The following is a 27,960-nucleotide window of genomic DNA, read 5'->3' as shown; positions in this document are numbered from 1 at the left end:
GACCATAAAATTCGAAACTTTCGGTTTCATGAATCCACTCGTTCTTTCTGCAGAAGCTCACGAATGCATCAACTGCCTGCACGTCTTGACTGTTATTCTCAGAAACAGGAAATATCCTATCATACACTTTACAATTGACATCGACGAGTTCTCAAAGAGCAAGCTAAGGTGATAAATCTACATGTTTTATCTGCTATATGTATACCAGGCAGGATACAGATACACAAACTACTCCTGCAGGCAGCATACTAAAATTCGCTGTAAATCTCTTGGAATCGATTACAACTTCGCTACTTATTATACATCCTTCGTATCGTATCCGTCCGGAACCGAATTACTCGGACCATCAGTAGCCGTCGGCAGGGGACATGAGATCATCCTGGGCCCGTATGCTGTAAGTGCTGAAACATTTTTTTTCTGACAGGTGATTCCAATTCTTTCATGTCAGACGGCCACTCAGTACAGCAGATGCCTGTGCCACGGCCCTGGCCACTCTGTAAATCTCATGCTGTACAGATCTCCAGGACTCCGAAGTATTGCTGCTCCGAGCGCTGGCTATGGCATTGGCTATACCGGGGTAGACTGCAGTATCCCAGTCGTTCTGGTCTGAAGGCCCATACACCTGCGAGCGGTAATACTTGAAATTAGAATAAGCGTTCCAGAGAGGAAAACTGGTGCTTTGCGCATGAGTTTCAGCTCACCAGATGCTTAAACCATTCTTGCTTGAAGATGCCTTCCCTGCTAGTGAATGCTCGCTCGGCCTGCATGAGCCGGTCATTGAGCTGTCGGATTTTCATTGAATCCTTGCTCAGCTGCTTGCTCAGCAGTTGCTCTCGAAGTTCCTGAAAGTGGCCATGTCTCTTAGACATCACAGTGCACAAAAGCCAGCACGGTAGAATGTAACTTTTGCATAACTCGAGCAGCAATTCTCAAGTGAAGGTACCTTTTGTTCGTTGTTGGCTTTGGTAGCTGCCGTTCTGAGATCTCTGATTGAGTTGTACAGTGGGGAACACGTAACAGCTGTTCCCTTTAATCCATTCTCTAATACTTTTGTGTATGCCTGCAATCAGAAATAAGTTTAGGACTTCGTCATGTTTCCCTGTGTCCGAGTGGCTCTACTGGCCTACAGATGCAGTTGCATTTAGTGGACACGAGACCCATCTTACCTCAAGCTCCATTGCATAGGACATGTAATTGAAGGGTATGATCTCATCATTGGCCAGCCTCAAAGCCATCATTCCCCATATACTAGCAGCTGCAAGATGAACATCTTGGTTACCCACGTGGTGGCGCAGATAATGCCTCAACTAATATTATGCACAAGAACAATATAACAGGTCAGACCTGCAACATGCCGTCGGAACCCAGGATCTCCGAATTTTTCCATCCACACGTAGTCATCGTACAAGGAGTGGTAAACCGGATATCCTGGTCCTACAAACGCCAAAGCACCCAGAAACATACATTAAAAGACGAAATTAAAATCGCTAGAATAAACGAATTGATGAAGAGCAGGGTCCTTACCTTCACCAAACGCTACATTCATTGAAGGAATACCAGCATGTTGGACAAAGGCTGAGTAGTCAGATCCTCCATCGCCTAGTCTTAGAACCTTAATGCAGGGGGGAAAAAAGTACAACTGATTAACCCATTAAAAACACATAATTCTGGAGGTATGGAATTAAAACGTGTCGCTGAATCAATCAGAACTTGAAGTCCTTAGAAACTCAACGGCCTGTTTGAGTTAAAGGAACTGGTAGTCTGGCAGTACTACTTTCACTTGTTGATAACACAGCTAACCAGGTCCTCAAAAAGAATGTAGACAGTAGACTATATATTGGACAAGCATGTTATTACAACTCACCTGGGGAGAACCATTCAATTTGATCCATGAATCATATACAGTCTGAGATGAATTGTCAGGATCTTGAACCTTCACAAATTGACAAAGAGCAGTTTTATCTTTTGGGTGTTGTAATGTGGAAAATACTATAAATACAGAAGAAAAAACTATTGTTGAGTACAAAATGGTCACCAAAAGAAAACAAAGTTCACTATCATGACCATGTTTTTTTCCATTTTTTTTTCTCCTGGGTTTTTTACTATCACTAGTTTCAGTTAGGGTGCGCATACCACTTTAGTTATTTCCTGAAGCAACTCATCAAGTTGGGGAGTTGTAGACGGCAGGAATCCTGGGCCAACGACTGAAACGTCAATATTTAGATAAGCGACAGCTCTAGAAGATAGCATCTCCTGGTTTTCTTCAACCCATTCAGTTGATCCTGTCTGAGTAAATGCAATTTTTTTTTATCATCATTGCTGTTTCATTGTAAATGTATACAGACGGACAAGAGTGGTTCAGAGACAGATACATACCAATCCGTACTCTTCTGCATCCCAGCTACAGAAGATAATTGTTCGTCGAGGTCTCCAACCTTGCTTTTGCATCATCGAAAACCTTTGAGCTAACTAGACGGACAGAAGGTGAAATAACATGTCAAGAACCAGACAGGCAGCAGATCTTGCTTCATGTGCAATATTTGAGCTAACAATAGGTCAGGCACAGAAAACATGAAATGGGACTAAGCTTCAGTTACTTGAGATTACAGAGGACATGGGTTGGTACCTATTCTAAGACAATCAGTATTCTGGCCCAGCAGGTGAAAGACACAGACATGGTTGGTACCTATTCTAAGCCAATCAGTATTCTGGCCCAGCAGGTCAAGACACTAGCGCCTACTCAACTATGGAGAGGACGTTCTGTAAGTGACAATTACCTCAATCATAGCTGCAGTTCCACTGTTGGGGTCAGATGCTCCAAACGTCCAAGCATCACGATGGTTACCCAGGATAACATACCTGTATCACAAATGCAGTATATTCTCAGTTCAGTTACATGCTTAGCAGAAAAAGACACACGGTTCTGTGTGTTTTAACTTATGCCTATGCCAATATGCAGAATGACACGCCTCTAATCTCTGTTTAAACAACGAGGATCCATGACTGACTCTAATTCTTTGCTTTCAGGGAAAGGGCTTCCAGTAAACGAAAAGGATGAGAAAATTGTGTTTGGCCTTTCGAGTCAATGGTTCTAAGCTTTTCTTTTTTTGAATTGGGTTCTATGCTATTTTTCTCCTGAAGGAAACATGAATTTCCATAGCTAGTACATTGCACCGAAAGCCCAACACCAAAACTTCAAAAGTAGGCACTTCAAACGTGTATGAGGTCGGAATGGTCAATAAACTAGACATTGCCTTTCTGACTTTCCTAAAGAATGATATGCCTGCAGATTCTTCCGATCTGCAGAGTGGAGCTCGATAGGATATTGTAGGTTAGCGCACAAGAACCATATCCATTGGTACTATGCGCAACTTGCCAAGATATCATACTTTTTTACTAAAATTCCTTATTTGACCCTCTATCATTGAACAGTGTCGTCTTCTACAGCGCTACCACGACGAGTCCTAGAGTAAGGCAGGTGAGAATAGCTCCTCCTCATGACCTCATCTGTATCATCTAGAAGGTCAATGGATGGTCCAAAAGCAGTGCTTTGAAATGCGCAAGGCAGCAAGTGGGATACACTTCTTCAGGTCTACAGCTTAATCATGCAGTACAACGTCACATTTCACAGAGAGTATGGCAGAAGCATCCGTGACAACGAAGGATCACTAAAGACATCATCGCATTCCATGAATAATTTGTTACCTATCTGGCTCTTCAGCACCTTCGATGATGGCAAAGACATTCTCGATCGTTGCCATCGTATCGTTCCCCTGCAAATTCCACAACAAGGCGTCAATCCAAGAACCCAAGGCGACCAACCGTAGAGCGAGACAAAGTCGCCTCGAATTGTCCATACAAGATACGTCAGGTTCAGAACCGCCGGCCCGGGCCCGAGGCGGTACACGGGGCCGTCCTCCCGGCCCTGCCAGCCCGCCGGCGCCACGGGCCCGCCCATGGCGCCGTGTATCTCCATCGCGTCGCGCGCCGACACCGGCAGCGCCGGGATGAGCGGCATGTCGTCGGTGCGCATGGCCTCCTCCACGCTGAGGCGCTCGCACCCCTCGGACGACGCCCACATCGGCGTCGTCGGGTCGCCCACGCCGCGGAACAGGCTGCCCACCTGCACGCCGCTGGGCGGCAGCCACCGGGAGTCGGGGAACGGCGCCTCCCAGGGGGCGCCGCCGTAATGGAGCGGGTCCGTGTACACCACGGCGGCCGCGGCGCCCGCGACGCGCGCATTGTGCGCAATGTCCTCGCAGTGGATCCTCCCGTACCGCGCGAGCGCGACCTTGCCTGCGACGTCGACGCCGCGGGCGCCGAGGTACGCGAAGTCCTCCTCGCGGCCGTAGTTGGCGTACACGGCCTCCGCGGAGACCGACCCGGACGCCGCGTACGCGTAGAAGGTCGGGATGGCTTCCGCCGCGGCGGCCGCGTAGGGGTCGCCCCGGTAGGTCTCCTGCCTCAGGGCGAAGGAGGTTGCGGCGGCGCCGCGGCCTGGCGCCGAGAGGGAGAGGGAGCGGTGGACGGGGTAGGAGAGGAGCACGGAGTAGGGCGTGACGTGGGCGGGGAAGGCGAGCGCGGAGAGCGCGTCGCGCACGTAGCGGGCGGTGAGGGAGTTGGCCCTGGTCCCCGCGACGTGCGGGTGGAGGGTGAGCGCGCGGAGGTGCGCGGCAGCGGTGTCGTTGGAGCCGAGGGAGAGGAAGAGCGCGCCGTAGTTGGGCTCCGGGTTGGGCGCGGGGCGGAGCGCGAGGAAGAGGAGCAGCGCGAGGGAGGCGAGCGTGGCGGAGAGGCCGAGGCACAGGAAGCGGCCTCGCGGGCGGGGCTTGGCCCGCGGCGGCCAGGCGGGGGCGAGGAGCGAGGCCGCGTCGAGGCGGGACATGGCGCGGCGGGGGCTGGGGGTGCGCGGTGCGCGGCCTCTGGTGGCGGCTTTGGCGGCAAGAGGAGCGGAGGATGAGCGGGGGTTTAAGCGGCGGGGAGTGATGACGTGGTGCCCTCTCCTCGTCCTCGGACGACGGGCACGGTTTGTTTGATGGAACAGTGTTTCGAGTATGAAGCTACAGAGCTGAGATTGCTAGTGGAGTCGTTGCGCCGTCACGGGTCACTGACACCGTGGCGCCTGATCAGGACTCTTGATCACCAATCCAACGGTTGGATGGTCCCATGCATGTAGCCGTGCCCCCTCGGTTCCCTGTTCCACGTCGTGGGCGTGCGCCGGCGCCGTTACAGCTTGTGATTTGTGAAGAAGGTGGCCCACTGCTCAGCGGGGTTGCTAGTACAACTACGCCCGCTGAGCCGCCGATTTCGGTCGGCCGGCCGGCCATCGCCGTCCCGTTAATGTCCTCGATCAGAATTGTGGCGCGGTGGGTCCGGACCCACGTGTCAGGGACACAAAATCGCACCAGAGGAGCCCTGTTTGAAAGTTTAGATATTAAAATCACACCGGAGGACCCCCGTTAATGTCCTCGATCAGAATTAGTTTGAGCCACTCTAAATTCAACTATAATTTTTGTCCTCAATCGCTCAAAAATTTGATTACAAATTAGTTTTATGTGTTGAGTTTAGATATTTGAAGATGATCCAAATATATTTGTACTGAAAAGTTGTACCATAGTAGTATACTTCTAGGCATTACAAATATATTATAACAAAAATTATAGTTGAATTTGTGTTTTCGGAGACCGTATCAATTTCCAAAGCGTCATGTATTTTTGACCTGAGGGGTTACTCATCTTTTTTTGTTAATCTAAAAAATGGAGTTTACAAGAGGTTGATGCTCTTTGTACGTCTAGCTGTTTCTTTCTTGCCTCGTACAAACACAGATTAATGGCTGGCCATACACACAAGTGCGCTGCTATGCGTACATTGATTTTCCATAATTTGCAACTCAAGATTGAATTTGAATGGTTGGTACCACTATAACTAGATTGTTTAAGCACATAGCTGCAATAGAGTTATTGGTAAGTATTATATGTGGCTATACTGCCGTTTTTCTTAGGAAAAAGCACGCACTATGACAGGCTGATAGCGGGTGGAGACGCCGATGGGCATCAAAAAGTTATTTTGGACACAGACACACGGTTCAACCCCCCGGCAAGAGTCTCTTCTCTTGGTGAAACGTGCCTCTCTCCTTTCTTATCGCGTCATTCCGTACGATAGCGGTTGGACGCGCCCGACATGTTTCGTTTTCGTTGAATCTTTAAGAACCAGAAAAATTAACCAGACGCTAAGAATCTATCCGGGGCGTGCACTACGCAGGCCTTGTCCAGGCTATAGAGTGTCGACACTATGTGATCATCTCCGTGTTTTAGCGTGTTAGACTAGGACTCCTCCCTTGTTAGACGAGCAACCCAAACTTTTGGATGTGACACACTCGTGGTCCGCGGAATAAACAACAATCTTTTAGGAATAGACAACAATCTGATTATCTGAACTCAGGTCTCATGCCGTTAGTCAGTTACCCATACGTGTCTGTACTGTACTGTACTGTATCTGTATGAGCAGAAACATCGCCGGACGAGCCTCCTACAGGCACTCCGGTGGCTGCCAGGTGGGTCTATTTGGTATTTGCGAACAGGCTTACCGAGCCGGTGCCCTGATGTAACCATACGCAAGGGTCGGTCCTTCGCACTCAACGGTGGAAATGCGGCGGCAACGGATGACACAGCGCGATGCTGGCGGCCATGTCTTCAGGTTCGTCATGCCGTCCGCGCATGATCTGGGATCGTATTGGCTAACCAAAGTATGTGTCGCTCTCTCCCATCCTTTCCGGTTTGTTAGATGTCTTCTCTCATCATGATCTCGATGTGGAAAACGATGGATCATTTTTCAGTCAGGCACGCGGTCACATGCTGCGTAAAACACCGAACGGCAAGCTGCAGCAGATGCAGGTGTTCTCACAGTGGTGCTCTCCAAAGGACCAAAGCTATTGGTTCAGCCTGCAGGTGTAAGGTGTTGCGCCTTCGCGGAATCTTTTGCGTGCACTCCTGCCTCTTCTAGAATTGTAAACTGACGGCGACCCTCCAGCAACCTGTCCTGTGTTGCTGTTTTTGCCGATAAGCCGTGATAGAGAGAGGGAGAGATCCCAAAAATTCTGAACATATTCTGGTGGTCCCATGCTGGTGACACGGTATATACCCCTATCCGACACAATCACACGATGCCAAACAGCTTCAGGTCCACACGTACATGATCCAGATATTTGCAGGCAGATCCTTTCATGCTGCTTAATTTGCTTGCTGAAGTACACCGTGATTGCGAAAGCAAAGACAATCATACAGCTCCTAAGAAGCTGGCTGGTGGTACTTTCAAGAGAATTTCCAGTTCTTCAGAGAGAAGATTCACTATTCTTATTCAGTGTACACCACTAAAATTGAGCATGTTTCTTCAGGATTTACACGCCATTACCCAAATATAGAGTATCTGGCAGCTATTTCAAGCCCTTTAATTCCCCCCCCCCAAAAAAAAAGGAAAATAAAAACTGAAGCCATCCAGTACTTTGATCTGTAATTCTGTATAGAATGAGAGCTGCAGTGGACAGTGAGTGTCATGTTAGCCCACCATCCAGGACTGCAGAAGCCTTGGACACCGCCCTTGCGACCCTGTAAATCTCATGCTGCAGCGACCGCCAGGACTCGGTTGTGTTGGACTTCTTGGCCTTGTCCATGGCCGAGACGATACCGGGGAAGGCTTTGGTGCCCCAGTCATCCTGATCCGACGATGCATAGATCTGCCCAACAAAAAAGATGAATGTTTTGTCAGTGTTTCAACATCAAGCTGCGGGGCTGGAGCTGTGATAGGCTGATGCTCTGTCACTCACCATATGCTTGTACCATGGTCTGCCGGCGAGTCCCTCTCGGTTGGTGAACGCTCGCTCGGCCATCATCAACCTGTCGTTTATCTCCCTGACTTTCAGGGTGTACTGCCTTGTCTTTAGGCTCCAGTTTTCTGCTTGCAGCAACTATATGCAAGAAATGAGGGGTTTTAATTGAAAAGAGTTTCAGTGAAAGTTACACATTTGAGTACCATCAGACACGTTAGGTCTTACCTTCTTCTCCTCGTGAATTTTAGTGGCTGCGGTCTCAAGCTGCTTGATGGACTTCTGTAAAGGAGATAAACTGACAGGGAATCCTTTACATTTCTCTGCGATATCTTTTGTGCATTCCTGCAGTTAAGAAGATGACAGATAATCGTTTCATGTCTCAAGCATTCATAAACACAAGTTTACCGATAAACATGACCACGAATCGTGTGTCTCTGAATGTGAATAAGTGGTACCTCCAGCTCGGACGCATAAGAGACATAATTAAAGGGTATGATCTCATCGTCAGCAAGTTTCAGAGCAATCAGACCCCAGACGCTGGCCACTGCATGATCAGGAAAATTGGTTTGCCAGTGCTTGGGATAAACTTGAAAGCTTTTGACAGAAAATAGATGGTTCAGTACCTGCAACATGCCTCTGGAACAAGGGGTCTCCAAACCTCTCCACCCAAACATAATCATCATACAGCGAGTGGTAAACAGGGTATTCGTCGACTGCAAGAGAAATTATGTTACATCAACTGCTACTCTGCTAGACTAGTAATAATAGATATTAACAATGCAAAAAAAATTTCAGTTATGCGAAGCTATGATTCCAATCTTGTGAATTTGTTTGTCACGATACTGAAGCGATCAAACAGACAGGAGTCATTGATGTTAATGCTTCAGATACAGTTTCACTTACACAGTCCATAAGACATGTCAAGTGATGGGACCCCAATATGCTGGAGAAATGCTGCAAAATCAGTTCCAGCACCAGCCACTCTAGTTATCTGAAAAAAAAAAAGAAGCCTATCACTTCAGCGCATGACGACAATAGCTCTTAACCACTGGAATTTTGCTCTTAATCATTCATTGGACCCAGAACAGGAGTTATAGGACATTTTCATTGCTGAACGTACCGGTGGGTGATAGCGCATCATGGTGTCATACAAGGTTTGAGACGGCTCATCAGGATCAGGTACCTTCAAACGGAGAAATGATAAAAAGGTAAATTCTCTATCTCCGTAACAAAGTGATGTGTGCAAAGCAGGAACAGCTTGGATACCATTTTACTCGCTTCTTTGATCAACTCATCAAGTTGAGGGGTTGCACGGGGTCTAAGACCCCCAGGACCAAACACTGATATGTCCACGTTCAGGTAAGCAATAGCTCTCGAAGCTAGAGTGTCCATGTTCTCCTCGACCCATTCAGTTGACCCGATCTGAGACATTGTATGGATCTAGCATGAATGGTTGTTCATCTGGCATCTGAGCAGAAAAGCATATGTGAAGTAGCTAGTAAGCAAAAAGGTACCAGAGCAAACTCTTCGGCGTCCCAACTGCACAGGATTATCGTTCGTCTAGGCCTCCACCCTTTGGCTTGTAGCTTGGACAACCGCTCCGCGATCTGTACACAATGGAACCAAACCTGATGCCTTCAGAATTTATTCTTTGAAAAACGAGATAGCGGTTTACTAATTTTCTGAATGCGCATAGTAAAATTTCTCTAAATTTCCTAAGATGTCTTCAAAATTGTTCCGGCTCAGGAATAATCACCTCAAGCATTGCTGCTGTCCCACTGTTAGGATCAATCGCTCCAAATGTCCACGCATCACGATGGTTGCCTATGATCACATATCTGCACACACGTCAAACAATATGTTGCACTGTCAAGTTTCAAGATGCCCATGTGCCACGACGGCTGGGATCCAAACCGGGCAGATTTGACAAAACAACAGACCAAAGAACCATGAACTCGGTCAAACAAATCTGCAGAGTATAAAAATACTACTCCGTGTGGAGTATAAGATGCCCAATTGTACAAGAAACGGTGCCCTGTGTTGTGTTCCACTTTGCAGGCTGCTGCCGTTACACAATGTTTTTGCAAATCTGTACGATTTAGGAGAGATTGGGTAGTACCTGTCAGGCTCTTCTTTCCCTTGGATCACCGCATACACATTTTCGATGGTTGCTAAGGTGTCGTTTCCCTGAAAATCGTAGTCAAAAAACTAGTCAACAAATTCGCACTCCGATTCAGAGGATAGTACCCGACAGATGATGGTTGCGCTGGGCTCCACTGAGCCACTTACAATGTAGGTGAGATTCAACACGGCGGGGCCGGGGCCGAGCCGGTACACGGGCGCGCCCTCGCCGCCCTGCCACTTGGGCGGCGCCACGTCGCCGGCCATCGCCTTGAGGATCGTCTCGCCGTCCCTGGCCGACACCGGCAGCGCCGGGATGCCGGGCATCGCCTCGCTCGCGCTCAGGTCCTCCGCGCTCAGCCGCTCGCAGTCGTCCCCCGCGGCGCACGACGGCCACAGCGGCGTGGTTGGGTCGCCGTTCCCGTAGTACAGGGTCCCCACCTGCACGCCGGTCGGCGGCAGCCACCGCGCGTCGGGGAACCACTTCCGCTTCGCTCCCTTGGGGGCGCTGCCGCCGAAGTCCTTGGCGTCGGTGTACACGATCGCGGCGGCGGCGCCCGCGGCGCGCGCGTTCCGCACCATGTCCTCGCAGTGGATGTCGCCGTACCGCACGAGCGCGACCTTGCCCGCGACGTCGACGCCGCGGGAGGCGAGGTAGGCGTAGTCCTCGTTGTGCCCGTAATTGGCGTAGACGACCTCGGCGGCGACCGAGCCGGACGCCGAGTAGGCGAAGTACGTCGGGATGACCTCCACCGCGGCCTCGGCGAACGGGTCGCCCTTGTAGGTCTCCTGCACCAGGGAGAAGGGCCTGGCGGCGAGGCCGCGCGCCGCGGCGAGGGTGAGGGAGCGGTGGACGGGGTAGGAGAGGAGCACCGAGTAAGGGGTGATGTGCGCCGGGAAGGAGAGGGAGGAGAACGCGTGGAGCACGTAGCGTGCCGCGGCCGCGTTGGCCTCGGTGCCGGCGACGTGGGGGCGGAGGGTGAGCGCGCGGAGGTGGGCGGCCGCGGTGGCGTTGGAGCCGAGGGTAAGGAAGAGCGCGTGGTAGCGCGACGAATTGGCTGGCTCGAGGAGGCGGTACGACGCGACCAGAGCCGCCGTGACGGCGAGGAAGGCGAGGAACCTGCGCCTCCCGGCCGCGCCGCCGCCGTTGGCGGCGGTGAGCGTGGGAGACTGGAGGAGCGGCTCCCGCGGTTTGCCGCCGCGAGACGTGGCCATGGCAGCTGTGGCCATGGCGCGCGACCCCTGGAGGTGGAAATTGGCCAGTGAGCGGACACCCACTGTTAAGTGCTCTAGTTATATATATATATAAAAACGGCCTCTGAACTTTTGAAGCGGATCTTCTGTTCCGTTCGACGGTGTGCAGAGAGCAGAAAACCTGTAGAAAACGGGGTCCAAATTGTAGCCACTAGCCACACGATCATAAGTTTTTTAATCACACGCATAAAGCGCAAAGATAAATGCTGTTTATACGGTTAAGCTATAGTGGGTACTGCTCCTCCTCTCATACCGATTTTTCCCCTCCCCCACCTCCACTCTCTTCCCCAGCTCCGACTCCCAATGAGATAAAGCCTCTCCGCACAGATTAGAGGATAGGAGGTCAGATCAGGGGTTTGGCTTAGAAATTAGAGGTGGGGTACTTGGAGATTCTAAAAAAGATTTAGAGGGAAAACAGCCTGGTGATGAAGATGCTCGTAGACGGGCCAGCAGCGAATTGGATCTTCATCCCACTCGTTATAACTCCCCCACAGCCACCGTGATGCGTCTCAAGCTCTAAATCCACCACTCGCGTCCAATGGTGTTGAAGCATCTCACCATCCACTTAGAACAATGTCCTAAATTGAGCTCATCCTCCTCTTGTATCCGTAGAGAGAAAACAATTCCACTCTCCAACACGCTCCACCTTACCGCCGTCTAATGCATTGTTTGGTTAATCCCTACTTAAGGGGATTGAGGGGGATTGGAGGGAATTGAGGGGGATTTTGACTTGTCGGGGATTTAATCCCTCCCAATCCCCTCCAACCTCCTCCAATCCTCTTCAAACCAAACAAGATCGAAAGATTTCTTCTAATATAATACCTTTACTACTCATGTGTAATGTTGGGCACGAGCTAGATCACGAGTTATAAACTTCGGTGTATGTAAATATATTCTTAGTTCCGTAGGAGTTACCCATTATTATTCGGGTATTGTCAAGCTTACCGTGCACGCCCAAAATCAATCGTGCAACTTTCGGCCATCCAACCTTCAACCTATAAGTTCCATGTCGCTTTGCACTTGATCAAGTAAAAATGAGATGAAACCTGCGCTCCTCGATCCCAAATCTTTGTCCAGGCCGCCAATCCTACAGTCCACTGTCCACCCCGATCCTCAGTGGGTCTTATCCTTGCTGCTCTCTATCCTTCTCAATCCTTTTAATTTATCCTGTCGTGTGTGGGGGTGCCTATAAATCATATGCACCCGACCGATCGGCGTTTTAAAACTCTCCTTTTCAGAACGCCGGCCACCAGTTTACTTGGGCGTGTAGTCTCTGTTTAGGAGTATACACGTACTCTCTGCACCAATAATTGAGGGCAGGAGTAGTATATAACGAGATCTGTGCGTGACGTTTCACAGCAGTGTGCTTTCCGACTTTTTCTTGATGGTGACATGGACCGGCTCCGGTAAACATGGTGCACCAGGACGAGGCGTCGAGGCTCAGCTCACTTTTCAGAGACCTGATCGCGGCCTCCGTTTAGCTCAGCTAGCTCGGGCTCCGGTCTTGTTCCTCCGTTCACCAAGACGGCGAGCAATACGTCACCGGTCACTAGTCCGCCACGCCACCGATCAGATCGGATCGGATGCGGGGTCCCGATGAGGAGGCAGCTGCGTGCCTCCGGTCTCCGTGCAAGTTGGAAATCGAGGTTGGGAAGCCAGAGAATTCAGGGTGATGATTGGCGAGCGCTCCGGAAACGTAGGAAAAAATATCGGGGACACGCAGGAGCGGCGGTCTCCGTACGAGCTGGCCGCTGTCGACCTGTCGCGCGAGATCACCGGGAGCCGAGCGTTCGTGGTCGCGAGCGCCAGGATCCGGTGCCGTCATGCCGCAGGAATCAGGCCGCGGCACTGCACGCCACAGCAGCGATCCGCCGAGCCACCGGTGGGTGCGGCTCAATCCGCCGTGAAAACTTGGCCGTCTCGTCGCTGTACATTCCGCGAACGGGCGTGCCGCTTTCCATGCGGGGGCTGCTGTGGTGGCGTGGGGACGTCGACGGCGGCGTCGGCGTCGGCCCTACTCGGAACTCGGAAGGACCCAAGGAGCAGAGGACATCGCGCTCTTCGTCTCTCTCTCAGAGGGAGATGGTCGGGGCAAAACAAACGGCGGCGTCCTATTCGGCGGCCGCCGACCGATCCGGAAGCTGAGGCCGGTCAGCCCGGATCATCCCTTCCACCTCCTAGTTGCCTGGCGCACCGATGTCTCGCTTCACCGAGCACCGGGTACACTTAAAATGGTGCCTTTTAGTTGATGCATTATTCTAAAAAAACAGTTGGCAGGAAAACCATGCAACATGGATCTTATACTACTGTAGAGTTAATTGTGAGGAACATACTGCTGTGAACAATATACTAAAGAAACGGTTGGACATAAATTCGCATTTCAATTTCAGAATGCAAATTCTTCCTCCCAACCGCGTGTGGCCCAGCCGGTGCTCAGTTGGGCCTAGCGGTCTCCAGGCCTCCAGGCCCAAATGGTCTCGAAGCAAAGTTCAGTTCATTATGGTGTTGATGTCCGCCTCAACCATGCATAGGCAAGCAAAATGAAAGATCTCAAGTCTGTCTCATTCTGCCAAAAAAGAAATGAAATCTGTATGCTAGGCAAAAATGCTGATGGTCATTTCGTTGTTTGAATCCTTTTAAAAAAATCTTTATTTGAGATGCCTGCGGTGACGGTAGAGATCCGGAAGAAGGAATCTCGGCGAGCTCGTGGCCATTGGGAGGCAGTGGTTGACGGCGTCCGGGCCCAATGGGTCTCAAAGCAATATCCGATGCACCGTCTACCAATTGCACCAATTGATTGACCTGACTGAAATAGTGTGGGGGCGACCTAAACTAGCTGTGGCAGCTTGGCTCGAGTAAATTACTGGCTTCAGGCACGGTCAGATTTCTGTAACAGGAGCTGACTTTCATGGCTTGTGATCTGTCTGCAAGTTCAGTTCAATATGAGCAGCCAGGGGGGGGGGGGGGGGAATCGAAAGAAAATCGAAATCGAAACGCTGTTCTGCATTGTACTCTGCTGAATTTCAGCCATGTTGCTCTTTGTACGCTCGACCAAAATGCTGGACTGCTAAGAACCTTGGTTTTCCGATCTGGGGCTGGAAGGAGCATTTCGGTGCTTCTTCGGAGTTCAGATTCCTTTTGCACTCGCAGTTCGTGAATGGATCTTGCAGAGTCATCGTATCTTATCTGAAAACGACATGAACTTTTATTCTTTGTTTTCCTTTACGAGTCATCGATCACGGCTTTCTAATAAATCGCTGGCTACTGCAAAGTCCGCAAAGTCTTGGACACCTCGCCTTGATCGCCATTAGAATATACTCTGAAGAAATGGAAGGAAGCAGGCAGTTGTCTCATAAAGTACCAAGTCTTGTTCAGTACTGTATGGGCAGAACAAATCAACAGAGCACCGAGAGCTAGAGGGTGCGACTGCGAGCAAGGAATCAGGCGTCCCGCATCCCCCACGGGATGGGCGACGAGGCGAGGGCGCGGCGGCTGACCGCCATCGCGAGGAAGTGGCTGGTGGACCCCCGCGTCGGGTACTCCGGCGATCTCCACCCCGCCGCCAGCGAGCGACAAGAGCTCAGCTGCATGGTGATGGCCGGCGCGCGCGTCTCCCTCGCCGAGCCCGGCCGCGTGGTCTGCTCGCTAAGCGTGCGCGCCCCGCTCACGGTGCGTGTCTGCCCACAGCCTCGGCACGCCCCCGCTCCGAGCATTCGAGCCTTGGTCTGATTCGCTGTGCTGCTTCCTGTTCATGGGTCCCGCGCAGGACGCGGAGGGGAGGTGGCACGCCGGGGCGGTCGCCGCGGCGGTGGACAATATGTGCTCGGCGGTGGTGTTCACGGTGGAGGGCGCGCCCACGGTCACCGTCCAGTACAGCCTGTCCTACTTCTCGCCGGCCCATCCCGACGTGCGTGCGCGCTGTCTGTCCGATCGACAGTAACGCAACACCAGATCTTCCATTTTCTACCCTCTCCCTTCATTCTGTGTCACTTGATCCGGCCTCAATCGCAGGACGAAGTCGAGATGGAGGGGCGAGTGGTGAGCCGGAAGGGGAAGCTGACGTCTGTGGCGGTGGAGGTGCGCAAGAAAAAGTCCGGCGAGCTGGTTGCAATCGGGAGGCAGTGGGTGGCACCTGCCTGGCCAATCAAGAGCAACAAAAGCAGCAAACTCTGAACAAGTGTGAACAATGATCTGTTTTCAACGCATTTTCGATCAAATAAGCTGCTTTCTTGCTGGTATGGCAGCGAGACACTGACCTGATTCCTGCCGTCAGATGTCCCCAATCCAATCTGCAACGCCAGAAAAAACGTCGGCAGGAGAAACAGCCGTCAGCGTGCGGGCGCCTTCGCCTCGCCGGCTCGCCGTATGCCCCTCACAATCTCAGGCCGCCGCACTTCCGTCGCGCGGCCGCGGCAGCATCTATGGAGGAGATGGGACCTAGAGCGGCGTGCGCAGGGAGCCGCGTCTCCGGCTAGGCGGGGAATCTCGAATATTGAACGCCGGGATGCAAGGAGACGGGGTTAGCGGAGGTCACCGGCGGCGGCGCAGGCACGGCGGCTGTTCCGGCTCCGGCCCCAAAATGTTTGCAAAACGCCTTCTGGTTTGGATCGCGATTACCGGATGAGGGAACTAACTGTAAATTGTTGGATGGGATATTACAAAAATCCCCCTGGTTGGGATCGCGATGATCCAAATGAGGGTCTAATTGTAAAATAGCAGATCAGATATTTATAACAATCACCCTGGTTACGATCGCGACCCAAAATTATGCAGAACGACCCTGATTCGTATTCCACCTCACGCCTGTCGCCGCCGGCGGCGGCCGCCATACTAGGTTCAGTTCCTGCCAAATGGGAAAACAACCAAACACCCATCTTTCAGTCAGGCCCTTCCCGACCACGCGATCTCAACCCCGCCGCCAGCGAGCGACAAGCGCTCAGCTCCATGGTGATGGCCGGCCGCGCGTCTCCCTCGCCGAGCCCGGCCGCGTGGTCTGCTTGCTCCGCGTGCGTGTCTACCCACAGCCTCTGCACACCCTTGCGCCGAGCATTCGAGCCTTGGTCTGACTTGCTGTTCACGGCTCGCGCGCGCAGGACGCGGAGGGTAGGTGGCACGCCGGGGCTATCGCGGCGGCGGTGGACAACATGTGCTCGGCGGTGGTGTTCACGGTGCAGGGCGCGCCGGGCACCGTCCACTACAGCTTGTCCTACTTCTCGCCCGCCCATCCCGGCGTGCGCGCGCGCGCTGAGTAATCGACAGTAACGCCCTACGAGATCTTTGATTTCCAATCCACTCTACTCATTCTGCATCATTGCTCCGGCCTCAATCGCAGGACGAAGTCGAGATGGAGGGGCGACTGGTGAGCCGGAAGGGGAAGCTGGCGGATGCGGCGGCGGAGGTGCGCGCAAGAAAGGGTCCGGCGAGCTGGTTGGAATCGGGAGGCAGTGGGTGACAGCTGCCTGACCAACCAAGAGCAACAAAAGCATCCCATCATGAACTTGCAAGGCGTCTATCTGATTCGCTTTCCCCAGGATCCTCTTGCTGCCGGATTGGATTACTCATTCGTTCTCAATGCTAGCATAATTTTCTTAAATGGATGCGGCGCTTCTGAGCATTCGAACAGCAGAGGGGCATTGAATTCTCACAGAACAAAGCTAAGGGCCTTCCGTTTTCTGAAGTTCTGAACATACTCAGCCAGCATCTACTCCCGAAGAATCCTGTCGTTTGTCGATCACCACCTTCATCCTTCAACGCCTGCGCCTTGCGGCGTCACGAAGCACCGGAGGACGCTGCAACCGGAACGGCCACCTGCTCAGTCAGCTCACCGGCGTCGATGATGCACGCGCACAGAATTTTGGACTCCACAATTCACAAGTGCGTTGCAGCCGCTGCTGCTAAACTTGACTCTTCAATTCAGGCAGAGAGCACACAGGCCAGTGCATAGCATAAGCAGAACAAACGAAATGACACATGGTGACATTCACACATTGGATTGCAAGGTAGATTCCTGTATACATACGTAGCTACATACTGTACCACCCACCAAGAAATATAATGCACTATGGTAGATATTCTCTGAAAAGAAACCTAAAAACTGCTCAACTGGACAAGGAACCAGTAAGATATGTAGGGAAGAGCACGTAGAGCAACATCACAGGCCAGTGTGGCCGGATCACCTCCCTGCCACAAGACCACTGAACACTTGGCTGTTCCCAGCCTGCGTCGACTCCCACTCGATGGACGACAGCAGTATTTGCGAGAGTGTGATCACCACCTGCTTCATGTCGGGCCGTAGAACAGGGTCTTCGTCCACGCACTGTTTCGCTAGCATGGCCATCTTTGGAGAAGCATTTTAGAGCATTCAGAACGATGAGGAAAGGTGCCACAAAATGAGCTGGCAAGATGACTAGGAAAAGCCTAGATCTAATTGCAAGTACATGAGTTTAAAATTCATACCTTGTACACACAGTCATGAGGATACAGGTCCCTTAGATTACGATCAATGCAGTCTTTCAGGTTCCCCATATACATTGAACTAGGACATTTCCTTAGAGCAGTCAACATCTGTAGAGTATGAAACCAAAGTTGGTTAAGGCTTTTGGCGTAAGAAAAAACAAGTAAACTAGGAACTTGAACAAAGTTAAATGGAAAACATATGCTACTTGAGTGGTACGATAACTGTAAAGGCCTAAGCTATAATATTAGAAAGTCAACTGATAATGAACTGAGAAACTTACAACTGATGCCAATGAGCGCCTTTCAGTTGAGCTTGTGCCCATTCCTTCAGCTCTTGTAATCGCCTCCTTTCCAGATATTAGCTCAAAAAGTACTATGCCGAAAGCATAGACATCGCTCTTCGTAGTTGCCAGGCCATCTCGCAGGTATCTAAGATGTCAATGAAAGATTGCTACAATACCATTGCTAGAGACAAAGCTCACTTCTAATGATAAGTATGAGAGCAAAAATGCACTTACTCAGGGGCCAGATAGCCAAAAGTACCAACAACCTTAGTGACAGAAGCCTCTGCATCACTGGATTTCACTACTAGTTTTGCAAGGCCAAAATCTGAAATCTGTAAAGGCAAAAGATGTGATACACAAGGTTTATTTGTTGATGAAAGTAAACAGGGACTAAATAATTCAAAGCAGCTAACCTTTGCTCTGAAGGAACCATCAAGCAAGATATTACTTGATTTAATGTCTCTATGAACATAATGATCCTTTGTGTGCTCATGAATGTATTCGAGTCCTCTAGCAGCATCAAGTGCAATCTGGACTCTAAAGATCCATGAAAGTGATGAGTACCCTGAAAGAAATAATGACAAGGAATAAATCAACCAACCACAATAAATCCTGTTGAGATAGCATAATTAGGTGTTCAAACAAATGGTAACATAATACCAAGTGAGGCACAAACAAGTCTGTAGCTACTGAGGAAAATAAGATTCAAGTAGTAAACTTTAAGAACCAGTCAAATAAACTAAAATAAGCTCAGGAAGAAAGCTTGCAGAATAATTTTGGTTACTGGGTTATAAATACCAGTATTTAAAAGTCAACCGAGGTCACTGCTGTGCTATGCGGTGGCTTGACAGCCATGTTGTGAGTAACTGACATGTCTAAATGATCGACTGCTTATGTGGACTCAGGTGGCACCTAGGCAGACCTTGGTGGTCCAAGGCCGCACATACCAGACAGGCAAGGTGGTGCAAACCTACTAGTTGTAACATGTTACTATGAGGACTGAGCAGCGGCTCGTTTGATAGAGTTTCCCATTGAGGAGGCCACAAACCTGGGCTCAAATGTGGGTACATCCATAAGAATTGGTTTCAACGATTTTCCAAGACAGCCATGGTTTGGTAGTCCCCTTCAGGCAAAGCTAGGGCGATCTCCCAGTGGTTGACCCTTTTCTTTTAACGTGCCATTACGTTCAATCAAGATTTAAAATAGTCAAATGGCTTCCTCCCCTCCTTGCTCTTGGAAAACATTTCACTCCCTAAGTGGGCTAGAAGTTACATTTGCAACATTGATAGCATAATGCTCTGGAACCATTACACGAGAAAGTTATGAGACATTATCTGACACTGGGAGTTCCACAGTCCTAATAAATGAATAGCTTATGAAAATGTTACTAATTTATGAAGCTGAAAGTCATATCTAAGAACCAGAGAATCTTCAGAAATCAAGTGTCAGATGAGGATATACCCTTGCTTTCAGGATCGTGTAGATGATTTTTGAGTGAACCATTTTGGGAGTACTCATAAACCAGGAAAAGCTCATCCTTACTTGCTGCATAGCCAATCAACTCTACCTTTGACAAAACATGGGTCACAAAAATGGAAGTTCAGTAAACATGGAACAGCAAAGAGTGAATTTAGACTAGGATTTTGTGATAGGATGATAGCAATGAAGTACCGTACCAGACTAGCATGATGAACCTTACAAAGAACTTTCATCTCCACTATAAATTCTTTAGTTTTAGTGGCCATCATTCTCTTTATCGCAACCTCCTGTAGGCAACATTTCTACTATTGAGCAGGCAATAACAAAGGAATATTATGCATAGAAAAGGGCAGCTTTGATGTCAGACCTGGTCCCGGAGAACACCATAATAGACAGAACCATATGTACCATGACCGAGAAGATTTGCATCAGAAAATGAGTCAGTTGATGTGAGTATTTCCTCATATGTAAACACAATGGGCTTCTCCCTATCAAACACATCTGCTGCCACACCTGTTTTGGAGGCTTGAATCAGTTACTAAATGAAACAAGCAAAACAAAAGTTACAATAGTTAATTTGTTCAGGTAATAATTTAATAATAATCATGGGTTTGTTACTATGTATCTCAACTGAAGTTTTCATTGAATCCCATTTCTTCTTGGTCCTTCTCCAGAACAAAAAAAAGGTAGGGGTTCGGTTTCTGCTCCCTTTTTTAGGAATGGTTAACAAATGGTGAACTAACCTTTGGGGACACTGGTATGATGATCACCACCATCTGCTCTTGTTGGCTTCGCATTTCCAAATTGGCAACACAAGTATCTTCCAGAACCATAACAGAAACTACCACTTTTAAGGAGTTGAAACTTATGCTGGTCTGGGCTCTTTCCCTGGTTATTAGGATCTTGGAGATTGTGTCCAAAGAATTTCCATAGGGCAAGTGCAAGGAGAGCAACAGCAATTAAAGCAAGTGCAACTCCCATACTGCCAATAACCCATCCATAAGGAAATTTGGTTGAATGGTGATCTGGTGTCTCTGCAATCGTATGCCAGAGGATATTTCATTAGATTATAATAACAAAGTATATTGTTGATTGCAGATAGTCCATGGCACCAAAAACTGAAATTTTTCAACACTGATACTTGGAGAAATATAGGACCAGGATCATAAAAGGAGTGACTAACAGAAAGAAAATTGAAACAAAAATATAAAATAAGCAAAAAATGTGGAATATGCATATTGCCATATCAAAAACAACTATGTCACCAATTGTACATAAATATCATTGATGTAAATCAAAACATTAAGGAATGACTTGTAAATTATAAACACTACACAATCAATACATACTAAAAACATTATGGAATAAGTCGCAAATCATAATAGCAACCTGGCAATGTGTTATCTGTTGGTGCTGGGGCAGGAGCAGGAGGAGGGGGTAGTGCAACATATGCCTGTCCAGGAACTGCAAATTGGTACAGGTGGATGAGGTTGGAATAGTCAATGAGGATATTTTCCAAATTAAAGACATTACAAACATTAGATGGAAAAGTTATAATAGGTAATATAAAATGGTAAAGTTGACAGAAAGTAAGGGTAAGGTTTCATTTTTAAACATTACAAGAAGAAAATAAATTGATGAGAATGACAACAGTAGTAAAGAAAAGTTAACACCCCGATGTAGGAAAACTAGATCGAAGAATTTATCTGACCAATAAAATAATGCATGCTGACATTCGATAATATTGGGAAGCTCAGCAATCGAATGCAGGAGAAGTGAGGACACGGCAGTCCAGGTGAGAAACTTAATGTATCACTGCTGTTAAATATCTCAAATTACTGATACGTAATATTTGTGTCGTGTAATTGGGTTCAGTTTTTAATGAAGATTAGATGCAGAGTAGTATGTGTTAAGTGCAATCACTCAATGTCACATGTACCTCCTTGTGCCAACCTAGAACTACATAGCAGCACACTAAGAGATGCTGCTACCAGACCTGTAAGAGACTAATTTACTCCATTTTGTATGTAACCGCAAAGAAATAAAGTCAATTATACTAGTCTGCGGTGGTAGACATTTTCAGGAACTTGTTTATATACACTGATGTTTCACAAGCCCAGTTGCAGCTGATTATTGGGTAAGGAGTACCTGCCACCTCACTAAAGAGCACATCTATCTGTACAATTTTGATACAATCATTCACCGTGTCCACAACAATGGTCCTGGGACAATTGGTAATTTCCAGGGAAGCCACAAGAAGTAAAACGTGAATTCCGTGGTACGCCTCACAAGCCCAGACCAATAAATCCAGAGAACCCGTACTTCATAACGAGTAGTAATTATGTAGAGATCCGTGCTTGCAACAACCCAACAAACTGAGGCGAAAGGAACAAACTGAGTAGTATCAATCTTTTTTCACAGCGTAATCTACAAAGAGCGAAATTTTTTATCGATTAGTCCGAAATGATCGCTAACATTGGGATCGCTCACCTGAGTTGAGTGGGATGTAGTACACCTTCCCGGCGGTGATGGGGTCCGGGCCGGCCATGGCATTGGCAGCCTCGATGGCATCCATGCTCGCCCCGAACCTGCTCGACAGCGACTCCACCGTGTCCCCGTCGACGCCGACGTAGCTGAGGAGGTAGTTCCAGGGGCCGGACGAGCAGCCGCAGAGCAGGTGGAGCGCCACCACGGCACCGGGGCGCGGCGGCCGCTGCGCCGCCCCACCCGGCGGCGGTACGGCGAGGCCCGCGTACGCCGCGGCCGCGACATCGGCCGCGGTGGCGTTAGGCGCCCCCGAGGCCGCCGCCGAGGAGGGGATGGTGTAGGTGGTGTTGGCGAGGTAGGTGCGCGACGGGAGGCAGGAGCAGTTCTTGCGCACGAAGGCGTACCCGGGGCTGGCCGCGGCGTCGGCGGTGATGTCCCCCGGCGCAGCGTCGAACATGGACTCGAGCAGGGTGGCATTGGCGGCCCCCGCGCCGGCGGCCGGGAACGCGAGGAAGGCCGTGCAGACGCGCGAGAGCTCGGAGCAGGCGAGCGGCGCCGACGTGGCGTTCCCCCCGGCTGCGGCTGCGGCGGCGCCGGAGGCGGCGAGGAGCAGGACGAGGAGGGGGAGGAGGCGGTGGGGCGGCATTGGGGGCTGGCTAGGGTTCTGGCCTCGAGGCGGCGAGGTGGTGGTGGGGCATGGAGGGTGGCAGTGGCGAGCAGACTTGAGCGAAGCTGGATGCTTCGCGTGGTCGGGTCACTGGACGCACGCTGGGGGGAACGGGAACGCCGCTTTTAGTAACAAGACGCGGTTAATTAGCGCGCACGGCCACGCGACGCGAAGCGCAATCGCAGTTAGCGCGGGCGCCGGGGGAGACGGGGACGGGAGAGGGTGGCGCTGTTAGATTTGCCCGTAATGCCCTAAATGTCTTTTCGTGGGCTTACAGTTTTTTTTTTCGAAACAGACGGACGCAGATCTCATATATATATATATATATATATATATATATATATATATATATATATATATATATATATATATATATATATATATATGTATGTATGTATGTATGTATGTATGTATATTATATATCCTTAAATCGGTATACTCACTTAGCACGTACACTCTACACTGTAAACTCTTCTTCAAGTGACTGAATCGTAAATTTTTAAGATCGATAATGTCAACGGGTATATCGCCTAGCTAAAAAAATAGCGTCGGTCAAATTATATAATAAATTTAGAAAAATACTGTGCCGCGTTGATCGACGGACTGCAGGAAAAGGCCATGGCTCCGCTGTTGCCTCCTGCTCGCTGACAGTTTCACGGCCCACCACGTCGGCAACCAACGCCTGGGTCCACCTTGGATGCTCTGCTACTTCTCCTCTAGGGATTTCTGCTTTTTCTCCTCCTCACCTCGCTGCTTCTTACTCGCCTGCCATCAACTATCACCAGCGCTCTCTCTCTCTCTCTCTCCCTCTCTCTCTCTCTGTGGAATAGGGCAGGTGCGTGCGAATAACGCTGAAATTTATGGCGATATTCGAGCAATTAATTAATCTTATCACTACACGGGCAAATCATTCTCACGGTGGCGGCACCATTAACAACGGCGGGAGCCAGGGGGTAGCTGGACGTCGCCGTTAACAGCTTTAACAGCTTGCTAGGCCCAGGCCGGGTGCAGCCAAACGGGCCCCGCCCCGCACGTGGGGGTGGCCGACACGGCCCGGCACCCCACTCCACGGCAGCGCCGAGGTGGAGGAGCCGCGCGGCGCGCTGCCACGCCACTCCCGCCGGTGGGCCGGGCCCGAAAAAGCCCCATACTTTTCCGAGTTTTCTGTGGGGATCCGTACGCGATCGCGGCGCACCGCGCACAAGCACAACCCAAACGGTCGACCAGACGACCAGAGAGATGGGATCTGCCTGCTGCTCGCTTTGCAAAGCTCAACGTCTCCCTGCTGCTGAGCAGAGCAGCAAAGCGGCAGCTCGCGTGCGTGCGCTGCTGGCTCCGGGCCTCTGGCTGGTGTTTCTATACGGCGGTCGAGCTGCTAGTGCTAGCTAGCGCGTACTTGCTGTCCGAATTATTTTCCCACGGATCAGGTGGGCTCAGGATTATAGTAGTAGCCTAGTAGGATCGTAGCGGATGTGGATCATGTGGCGGCCACATGGATGGGGGATCTTGGTGGATAACAACGTATCCAAGTGAGAGCTACGCAGGGTCAGAGAATGTCTGTGCGTGTAAGAGCTCGATCAGCGGCTTAATGATGAGCGCTGTGCATGGAACGCAACTAGCGGCGCACTGATTGATGATGAGCTGCAGCTACAGCGCCAGTGCCCGGCGGCGTCAAGGACCGAACAGAGTTTCGGTTGGTAAAACACTAGCGACGGCACGTGCTGCTGCGAATTGATGGCGCGCCCCCCGCTTCCCCGGCGCGGACCACGCCGGCAACCAGCTCGCTGCTCGGCCCGCCGTACGCCCGGTCGGCCGGGCCGCTGCCCGCTGCTGCGCCCCACGCACCCGTCTCTACCAGCCGGCGCATGGTCTCGATCGAGTGGGCGACGGCTCGCGAATTGTCCGTCCAGGTAGCGTACTGGTCGCCGTTCGCGCTACGCGATCCAAGGACGGCCGGAGCTGCCCGCTAATCCCGCGCCACCCGACCGTGCACTACGCGCGTACGTTCGGTCCCGGGCGGCCGGCGAGCGGCGACGGAAAGGAGATGGCGAAATACTACCACGGGCCACACCGCAGGACGACGGTTCTATCTACTATCCCACTAACCCGCCGCGCACATGTAACCATATTTGGTGGCGAACATGGCTTGCTTGCTTGCGACCGTAACGCGCGCGCGTGCAATAATGCGGCGAGACGGACCTCCTGGCACGTACGGGTCGCGAGACCCACCACGTCCCGACCCCCGACGACCCCAACCAAGCCAAGTGGCGTAGGATGCAATACAGCCAAGCGCTAGAATGAGACTCTGAACCCAGCAAGATGCTACGGGCCAATCGCGCGTAAAACCGACCTGCCACGGCTCGATCGCCGGCCGGCGCCAGGACGGACGGGCGCTGCTTCAAGTGGAGACCGAGACGTCGCCGGGTCGTGTATGTCCGCGTTGGACCGGGACGCGGTCACGCCAGTCTGTGTCGGGGGCTCCATCTTCTTAACTGGACTCTGCTGTTTGGGCTCACACCCATGGCTTCGTCCAAACAGATGAGTTTTCGCGTGATGATATTTGTTATCCCCCCCCCCCATTTTGTGCAGGATCTGTGCTACATAGTGCCGTTTACTGTTTGGCAGCCTGAGCATTTCATGGCTCCTTTTTTCTTGAGTTAAAGTGTCCATGGCTTCCACTGTTTCTTCGGAACGGACAGTGCGCGGCTCCAGCCACCCGGTGCACCACCTAAAGCAGGGGACATCGATTCGTGGTGGGGGTACATCCAGGTAGTGCTGCCTGCCCCTATCCGCGTCCAGCTCCAGCTCGGTTAAGGGACCCGGCTCATGTGTTAGGTCACCCAAAAGGAACCCTTCTCACCTCTCTTTTGTCTCGTCTTCTGTCTGGTGTGTTGCTTCTTTTTCCTTTGGCGATGAAATAGTAACTCCTAGGACAGTAAAAAAAACATTCAACCTGAAAAAGAAATTACTCACAACATCCGTTACTATCCAGCCATCCAGGTTAGGTTATCATGATCTTGCCTTGAAAGAGAAGGAATAATCATGTTTATGTCATAATTTGATATTACGAGTACATTTCACAGAAGAAGAGAACTGCGGATGCAGAGTTAACGCAGCCTACGATAATGGCTCCGTCGTTGCGCAGATCCCATTCTCAAACAAACAAAAACCATCAGGTCACGGTCCGCTACGGCCCAGATACATTACATCCCAGCCCAACTAGTACTCATGGGCTCATGGCCCCTTGTCCTGAAGTGTCTGATTGCGTTGGTCTGGAATGTCACGATTGTGGCCCAACCTTCACACGCTGTGCCGTAATTCATGGTGTGGGCATTGTGGCCCTTCCGATTTGATCTAGACCCTTTAAAAATTGCGATGGGTATAGAAAAAGACAGCGGGGGTACAAGTTTATGTGGCCGTAGAAGAAAAACATTGATCATAGATCAACGGAAGCCGTATCTGATATGCCCCGCATCGTATGGCCTGATTTGATCCTTGCTCCGTACGGAAACGGCAGAACATGGCATATTTTTTTTTTGGGAAAAAAATAGGACGGCTTGAAGGAAGTTATACAGATAGAGATATAGTGATTTTTTTAAAAAAATTGATTAAACTGCCCATTTTAGAATCAAACTCTCCCAACGCAGTACATATACACTCTTTACAGATTTCCCCAAACTATATCTCCAACCCCCACTAGCGCCGAATTCTTCCTGAGCAAAATTTACTCCCGATGGTCAATAGGTAGCTGTGTTCCACCCCAAAGACGCCATCTCCAGCAAAGCATCGTCGTCATGCCACGGTGATAATCCAGGCGATCGAAGCCAATCTCGATGGGGCCTTGGGGCGTTGATCGCAGCGGTAGAAGAGGCCGTGAGGGCCGCAAGGATGACGGCGCAATCTCGTGCGAAGGGAATGGAGGAGATCGGGAAGAGCGGAGCCCTAGGCGCGAGAACGGAGTATCGCGTCGCCCACCGCCGGAAAATCTCATGCATGACGTGATCAAAGGGAGGAATAATCATGGGGAAGCACCGGGAAGCAGTCACGGCAAGGACAGAACGTCCCTGCTGGTGCGCGCAGCGGCGTCGGTCGACGCAGAGAAGGCGGCGTCGGCGTCGGCATGCCATGACTTCAAGTTCGGCGACAACCAAGTCAGCGACGCGCTGCTCGCCCGCCTGTTCGAGCTCGGCGCGTCGGCCCCGCGGTTCGTGGACGCGAAGCGGCTGCATTCTACCGACGTCAGGGTCAACCAGAACCGGCTGCAGCTCCCTGGCCGGAGCCCGATCTCCCGGGCCTTCACGGACGCCGAGAAGGCCCGCCTCCGGACCTCCGCTGGGATGCCGGTGCCGGCGCTCGACCGCCGCGGCCGCGAGTACGAGATGACGTGCAAGCTGTGGAAGGCCGACAAGCACTACCGGTTCATGGGCCAGGGGTGGAGGAGTTTCCGGGAGGCCCACCACCTGACGATTCCCAAAGGGGCCCGCTTGACGCGTCGCGTCGAGGTCGAGCTGTGGGCGTTTCGCTCGCGCGCGCTGCCGCCGCCCGAGGGCGACGGCGGCGGCGAGGAGGCCGGGCAGCACCCGGATGGCGCGCTCGCGCTGGTCGTGCTGCTCCGCGACGACGGCGAGCAGGAAGGAGTGGCGGCGGCGGCGGCGCCTGCGGAGAGTTACACGAGCATGTTTCGGCAGCTGGCGGCTGCAGCCGCGCTTTTGACAGTGCTGATAATAATGGGGGGAGCGAATAAGCGCAAGCGCGACGACGATTCAAAAACCGGGGTATGATTGCTCTCTTGTTCTTGCGACCTCATGTTCTAGCTAGTTACTTTTACAGCGTGTATTTGAAACCAATCGCCACGAAAAAGAAACCTTGGGGCAGAAAGCGTAGCTAGTGTCATGGTGTCACTGTCTTAGGTTAAACTGCTTAGTGCTTGCATTAGTTTGTGTCGACGTCCTATTGTATATAATTACTTAGTTTTCACACGGGTATTTGTTTGCGTCAGTTTCCGTTTGTACTTTGTTGATCAGTTGGGATAATCATGTTATGCATCTGCTTACATTCTTATTACCCAACTTGTGCGGCATTGAAAACCTTTGAGGTTTTACAACCAAAAGGAAACCTTACTATGCAAGTCTTATGCAATTTAAAAGTTTTTTTTCAAAAAAATAAAAGGTTTTAGGAGGTCGTATTAGGAAATACAAAGGTTGCCTTGTACGTTCAATCATTCAGCGAGGTTTTAGTTGTCGGAATGCAAGTAAACTTGCCGTCAACTCTGCTCCCTGCGCAGCGGCAGTCATGCCATGCAGCCATGGTCAGGCCTCAGGCGGGCGGACTCCACCACAAAAGCGCCAAAACCCCGCACGGACCGCGACGAAAACGGTGGAGCAAACGTG

At 50.9% G+C, this 27,960-nt stretch overlaps 6 protein-coding genes across 7 annotated transcripts; 3 read left to right on the top strand and 3 right to left on the bottom strand.

The window, feature by feature from the left end:
• Positions 1 to 64: 64 nt before the first annotated feature.
• LOC112895291 (probable glutamate carboxypeptidase LAMP1) lies at positions 65 to 4,963 on the bottom strand. Its single transcript, XM_025963241.1, has 12 exons — positions 3,860 to 4,963; positions 3,706 to 3,773; positions 2,778 to 2,859; positions 2,377 to 2,469; positions 2,134 to 2,286; positions 1,865 to 1,933; positions 1,525 to 1,612; positions 1,345 to 1,434; positions 1,167 to 1,255; positions 944 to 1,060; positions 702 to 842; positions 65 to 622 (listed from the first exon to the last, which is right to left on the bottom strand). Exons 1-12 carry the CDS (start codon positions 4,880 to 4,882, stop codon positions 440 to 442), a joined length of 2,196 nt encoding a protein of 731 aa, XP_025819026.1. The 5' UTR covers positions 4,883 to 4,963; the 3' UTR covers positions 65 to 439.
• Positions 4,964 to 7,281: 2,318 nt separating this feature from the next.
• On the bottom strand, positions 7,282 to 11,223 carry LOC112895064 (probable glutamate carboxypeptidase LAMP1). Its single transcript, XM_025962933.1, has 12 exons — positions 10,112 to 11,223; positions 9,942 to 10,009; positions 9,579 to 9,660; positions 9,337 to 9,429; positions 9,089 to 9,244; positions 8,943 to 9,005; positions 8,726 to 8,813; positions 8,446 to 8,535; positions 8,278 to 8,366; positions 8,048 to 8,164; positions 7,820 to 7,960; positions 7,282 to 7,729 (listed from the first exon to the last, which is right to left on the bottom strand). Exons 1-12 carry the CDS (start codon positions 11,171 to 11,173, stop codon positions 7,547 to 7,549), a joined length of 2,232 nt encoding a protein of 743 aa, XP_025818718.1. The 5' UTR covers positions 11,174 to 11,223; the 3' UTR covers positions 7,282 to 7,546.
• Positions 11,224 to 14,467: 3,244 nt separating this feature from the next.
• LOC112893677 (acyl-coenzyme A thioesterase 13-like) lies at positions 14,468 to 15,962 on the top strand. 2 transcript variants are annotated; one of them, XM_025961133.1, is made up of 4 exons: positions 14,663 to 14,866; positions 14,964 to 15,104; positions 15,209 to 15,374; positions 15,471 to 15,962. In XM_025961133.1, exons 1-3 carry the CDS (start codon positions 14,663 to 14,665, stop codon positions 15,368 to 15,370), a joined length of 507 nt encoding a protein of 168 aa, XP_025816918.1. In that variant the 3' UTR covers positions 15,371 to 15,374; positions 15,471 to 15,962. The 2 variants fall into 2 exon arrangements, with proteins under 2 accessions (XP_025816917.1, XP_025816918.1); XM_025961132.1 differs by having other exon boundaries at positions 14,468 to 14,866; positions 15,209 to 15,946.
• A 36-nt stretch (positions 15,963 to 15,998) lies between these two features.
• LOC112893678 lies at positions 15,999 to 16,819 on the top strand. The gene is made up of 3 exons (XM_025961134.1): positions 15,999 to 16,203; positions 16,291 to 16,445; positions 16,530 to 16,819. The coding sequence occupies exons 1-3, from the start codon at positions 16,048 to 16,050 to the stop codon at positions 16,558 to 16,560; spliced, it is 342 nt and encodes a 113-aa protein (XP_025816919.1). The 5' UTR covers positions 15,999 to 16,047; the 3' UTR covers positions 16,561 to 16,819.
• A 342-nt stretch (positions 16,820 to 17,161) lies between these two features.
• On the bottom strand, positions 17,162 to 22,659 carry LOC112893676 (lysM domain receptor-like kinase 3). The gene is made up of 11 exons (XM_025961130.1): positions 21,907 to 22,659; positions 20,806 to 20,880; positions 20,160 to 20,450; positions 19,784 to 19,929; positions 19,614 to 19,703; positions 19,399 to 19,504; positions 18,351 to 18,502; positions 18,172 to 18,269; positions 17,935 to 18,082; positions 17,654 to 17,761; positions 17,162 to 17,534 (listed from the first exon to the last, which is right to left on the bottom strand). Exons 1-11 carry the CDS (start codon positions 22,547 to 22,549, stop codon positions 17,370 to 17,372), a joined length of 2,022 nt encoding a protein of 673 aa, XP_025816915.1. The 5' UTR covers positions 22,550 to 22,659; the 3' UTR covers positions 17,162 to 17,369.
• Positions 22,660 to 26,191: 3,532 nt separating this feature from the next.
• On the top strand, positions 26,192 to 27,491 carry LOC112895454. The gene has a single exon (XM_025963403.1). The coding sequence runs from the start codon at positions 26,404 to 26,406 to the stop codon at positions 27,349 to 27,351; it is 948 nt and encodes a 315-aa protein (XP_025819188.1). The 5' UTR covers positions 26,192 to 26,403; the 3' UTR covers positions 27,352 to 27,491.
• The last annotated feature ends 469 nt before the right edge of the window (positions 27,492 to 27,960 follow it).

Source organism: Panicum hallii, chromosome 5 (genome assembly GCF_002211085.1).
Source record: "Panicum hallii strain FIL2 chromosome 5, PHallii_v3.1, whole genome shotgun sequence".
In the NCBI taxonomy this organism is placed as follows: domain Eukaryota; kingdom Viridiplantae; phylum Streptophyta; class Magnoliopsida; order Poales; family Poaceae; genus Panicum; species Panicum hallii.
This window is presented reverse-complemented; position numbering and strand designations above follow the sequence as displayed.

Coding starts and splice junctions, on each gene's coding strand:
- LOC112895291 (XM_025963241.1), bottom strand. CDS start 4,882: ATGTCCCGCCTCGACGCGGCCTCGCTCCTCGCCCCCGCCTGGCCGCCG. Junction 1,061..1,166: donor CCTATGCAATGGAGCTTGAG/GTAAGATGGGTC, acceptor TTCTGATTGCAG/GCATACACAAAAGTATTAGA. Junction 623..701: donor AAGAATGGTTTAAGCATCTG/GTGAGCTGAAAC, acceptor TACCGCTCGCAG/GTGTATGGGCCTTCAGACCA.
- LOC112895064 (XM_025962933.1), bottom strand. CDS start 11,173: ATGGCCACAGCTGCCATGGCCACGTCTCGCGGCGGCAAACCGCGGGAG. Junction 9,245..9,336: donor ACGCCGAAGAGTTTGCTCTG/GTACCTTTTTGC, acceptor ACAATGTCTCAG/ATCGGGTCAACTGAATGGGT. Junction 9,006..9,088: donor TCAAAGAAGCGAGTAAAATG/GTATCCAAGCTG, acceptor CTCCGTTTGAAG/GTACCTGATCCTGATGAGCC.
- LOC112893677 (XM_025961133.1), top strand. CDS start 14,663: ATGGGCGACGAGGCGAGGGCGCGGCGGCTGACCGCCATCGCGAGGAAG. Junction 14,867..14,963: donor GCGTGCGCGCCCCGCTCACG/GTGCGTGTCTGC, acceptor GGTCCCGCGCAG/GACGCGGAGGGGAGGTGGCA. Junction 15,105..15,208: donor TCTCGCCGGCCCATCCCGAC/GTGCGTGCGCGC, acceptor CCTCAATCGCAG/GACGAAGTCGAGATGGAGGG.
- LOC112893678 (XM_025961134.1), top strand. CDS start 16,048: ATGGGAAAACAACCAAACACCCATCTTTCAGTCAGGCCCTTCCCGACC. Junction 16,204..16,290: donor GCGTGGTCTGCTTGCTCCGC/GTGCGTGTCTAC, acceptor TCGCGCGCGCAG/GACGCGGAGGGTAGGTGGCA. Junction 16,446..16,529: donor GGCGTGCGCGCGCGCGCTGA/GTAATCGACAGT, acceptor CCTCAATCGCAG/GACGAAGTCGAGATGGAGGG.
- LOC112893676 (XM_025961130.1), bottom strand. CDS start 22,549: ATGCCGCCCCACCGCCTCCTCCCCCTCCTCGTCCTGCTCCTCGCCGCC. Junction 20,881..21,906: donor CTACATCCCACTCAACTCAG/GTGAGCGATCCC, acceptor ACCAATTTGCAG/TTCCTGGACAGGCATATGTT. Junction 19,505..19,613: donor AGGTTCATCATGCTAGTCTG/GTACGGTACTTC, acceptor GTTTTGTCAAAG/GTAGAGTTGATTGGCTATGC.
- LOC112895454 (XM_025963403.1), top strand. CDS start 26,404: ATGGGGCCTTGGGGCGTTGATCGCAGCGGTAGAAGAGGCCGTGAGGGC.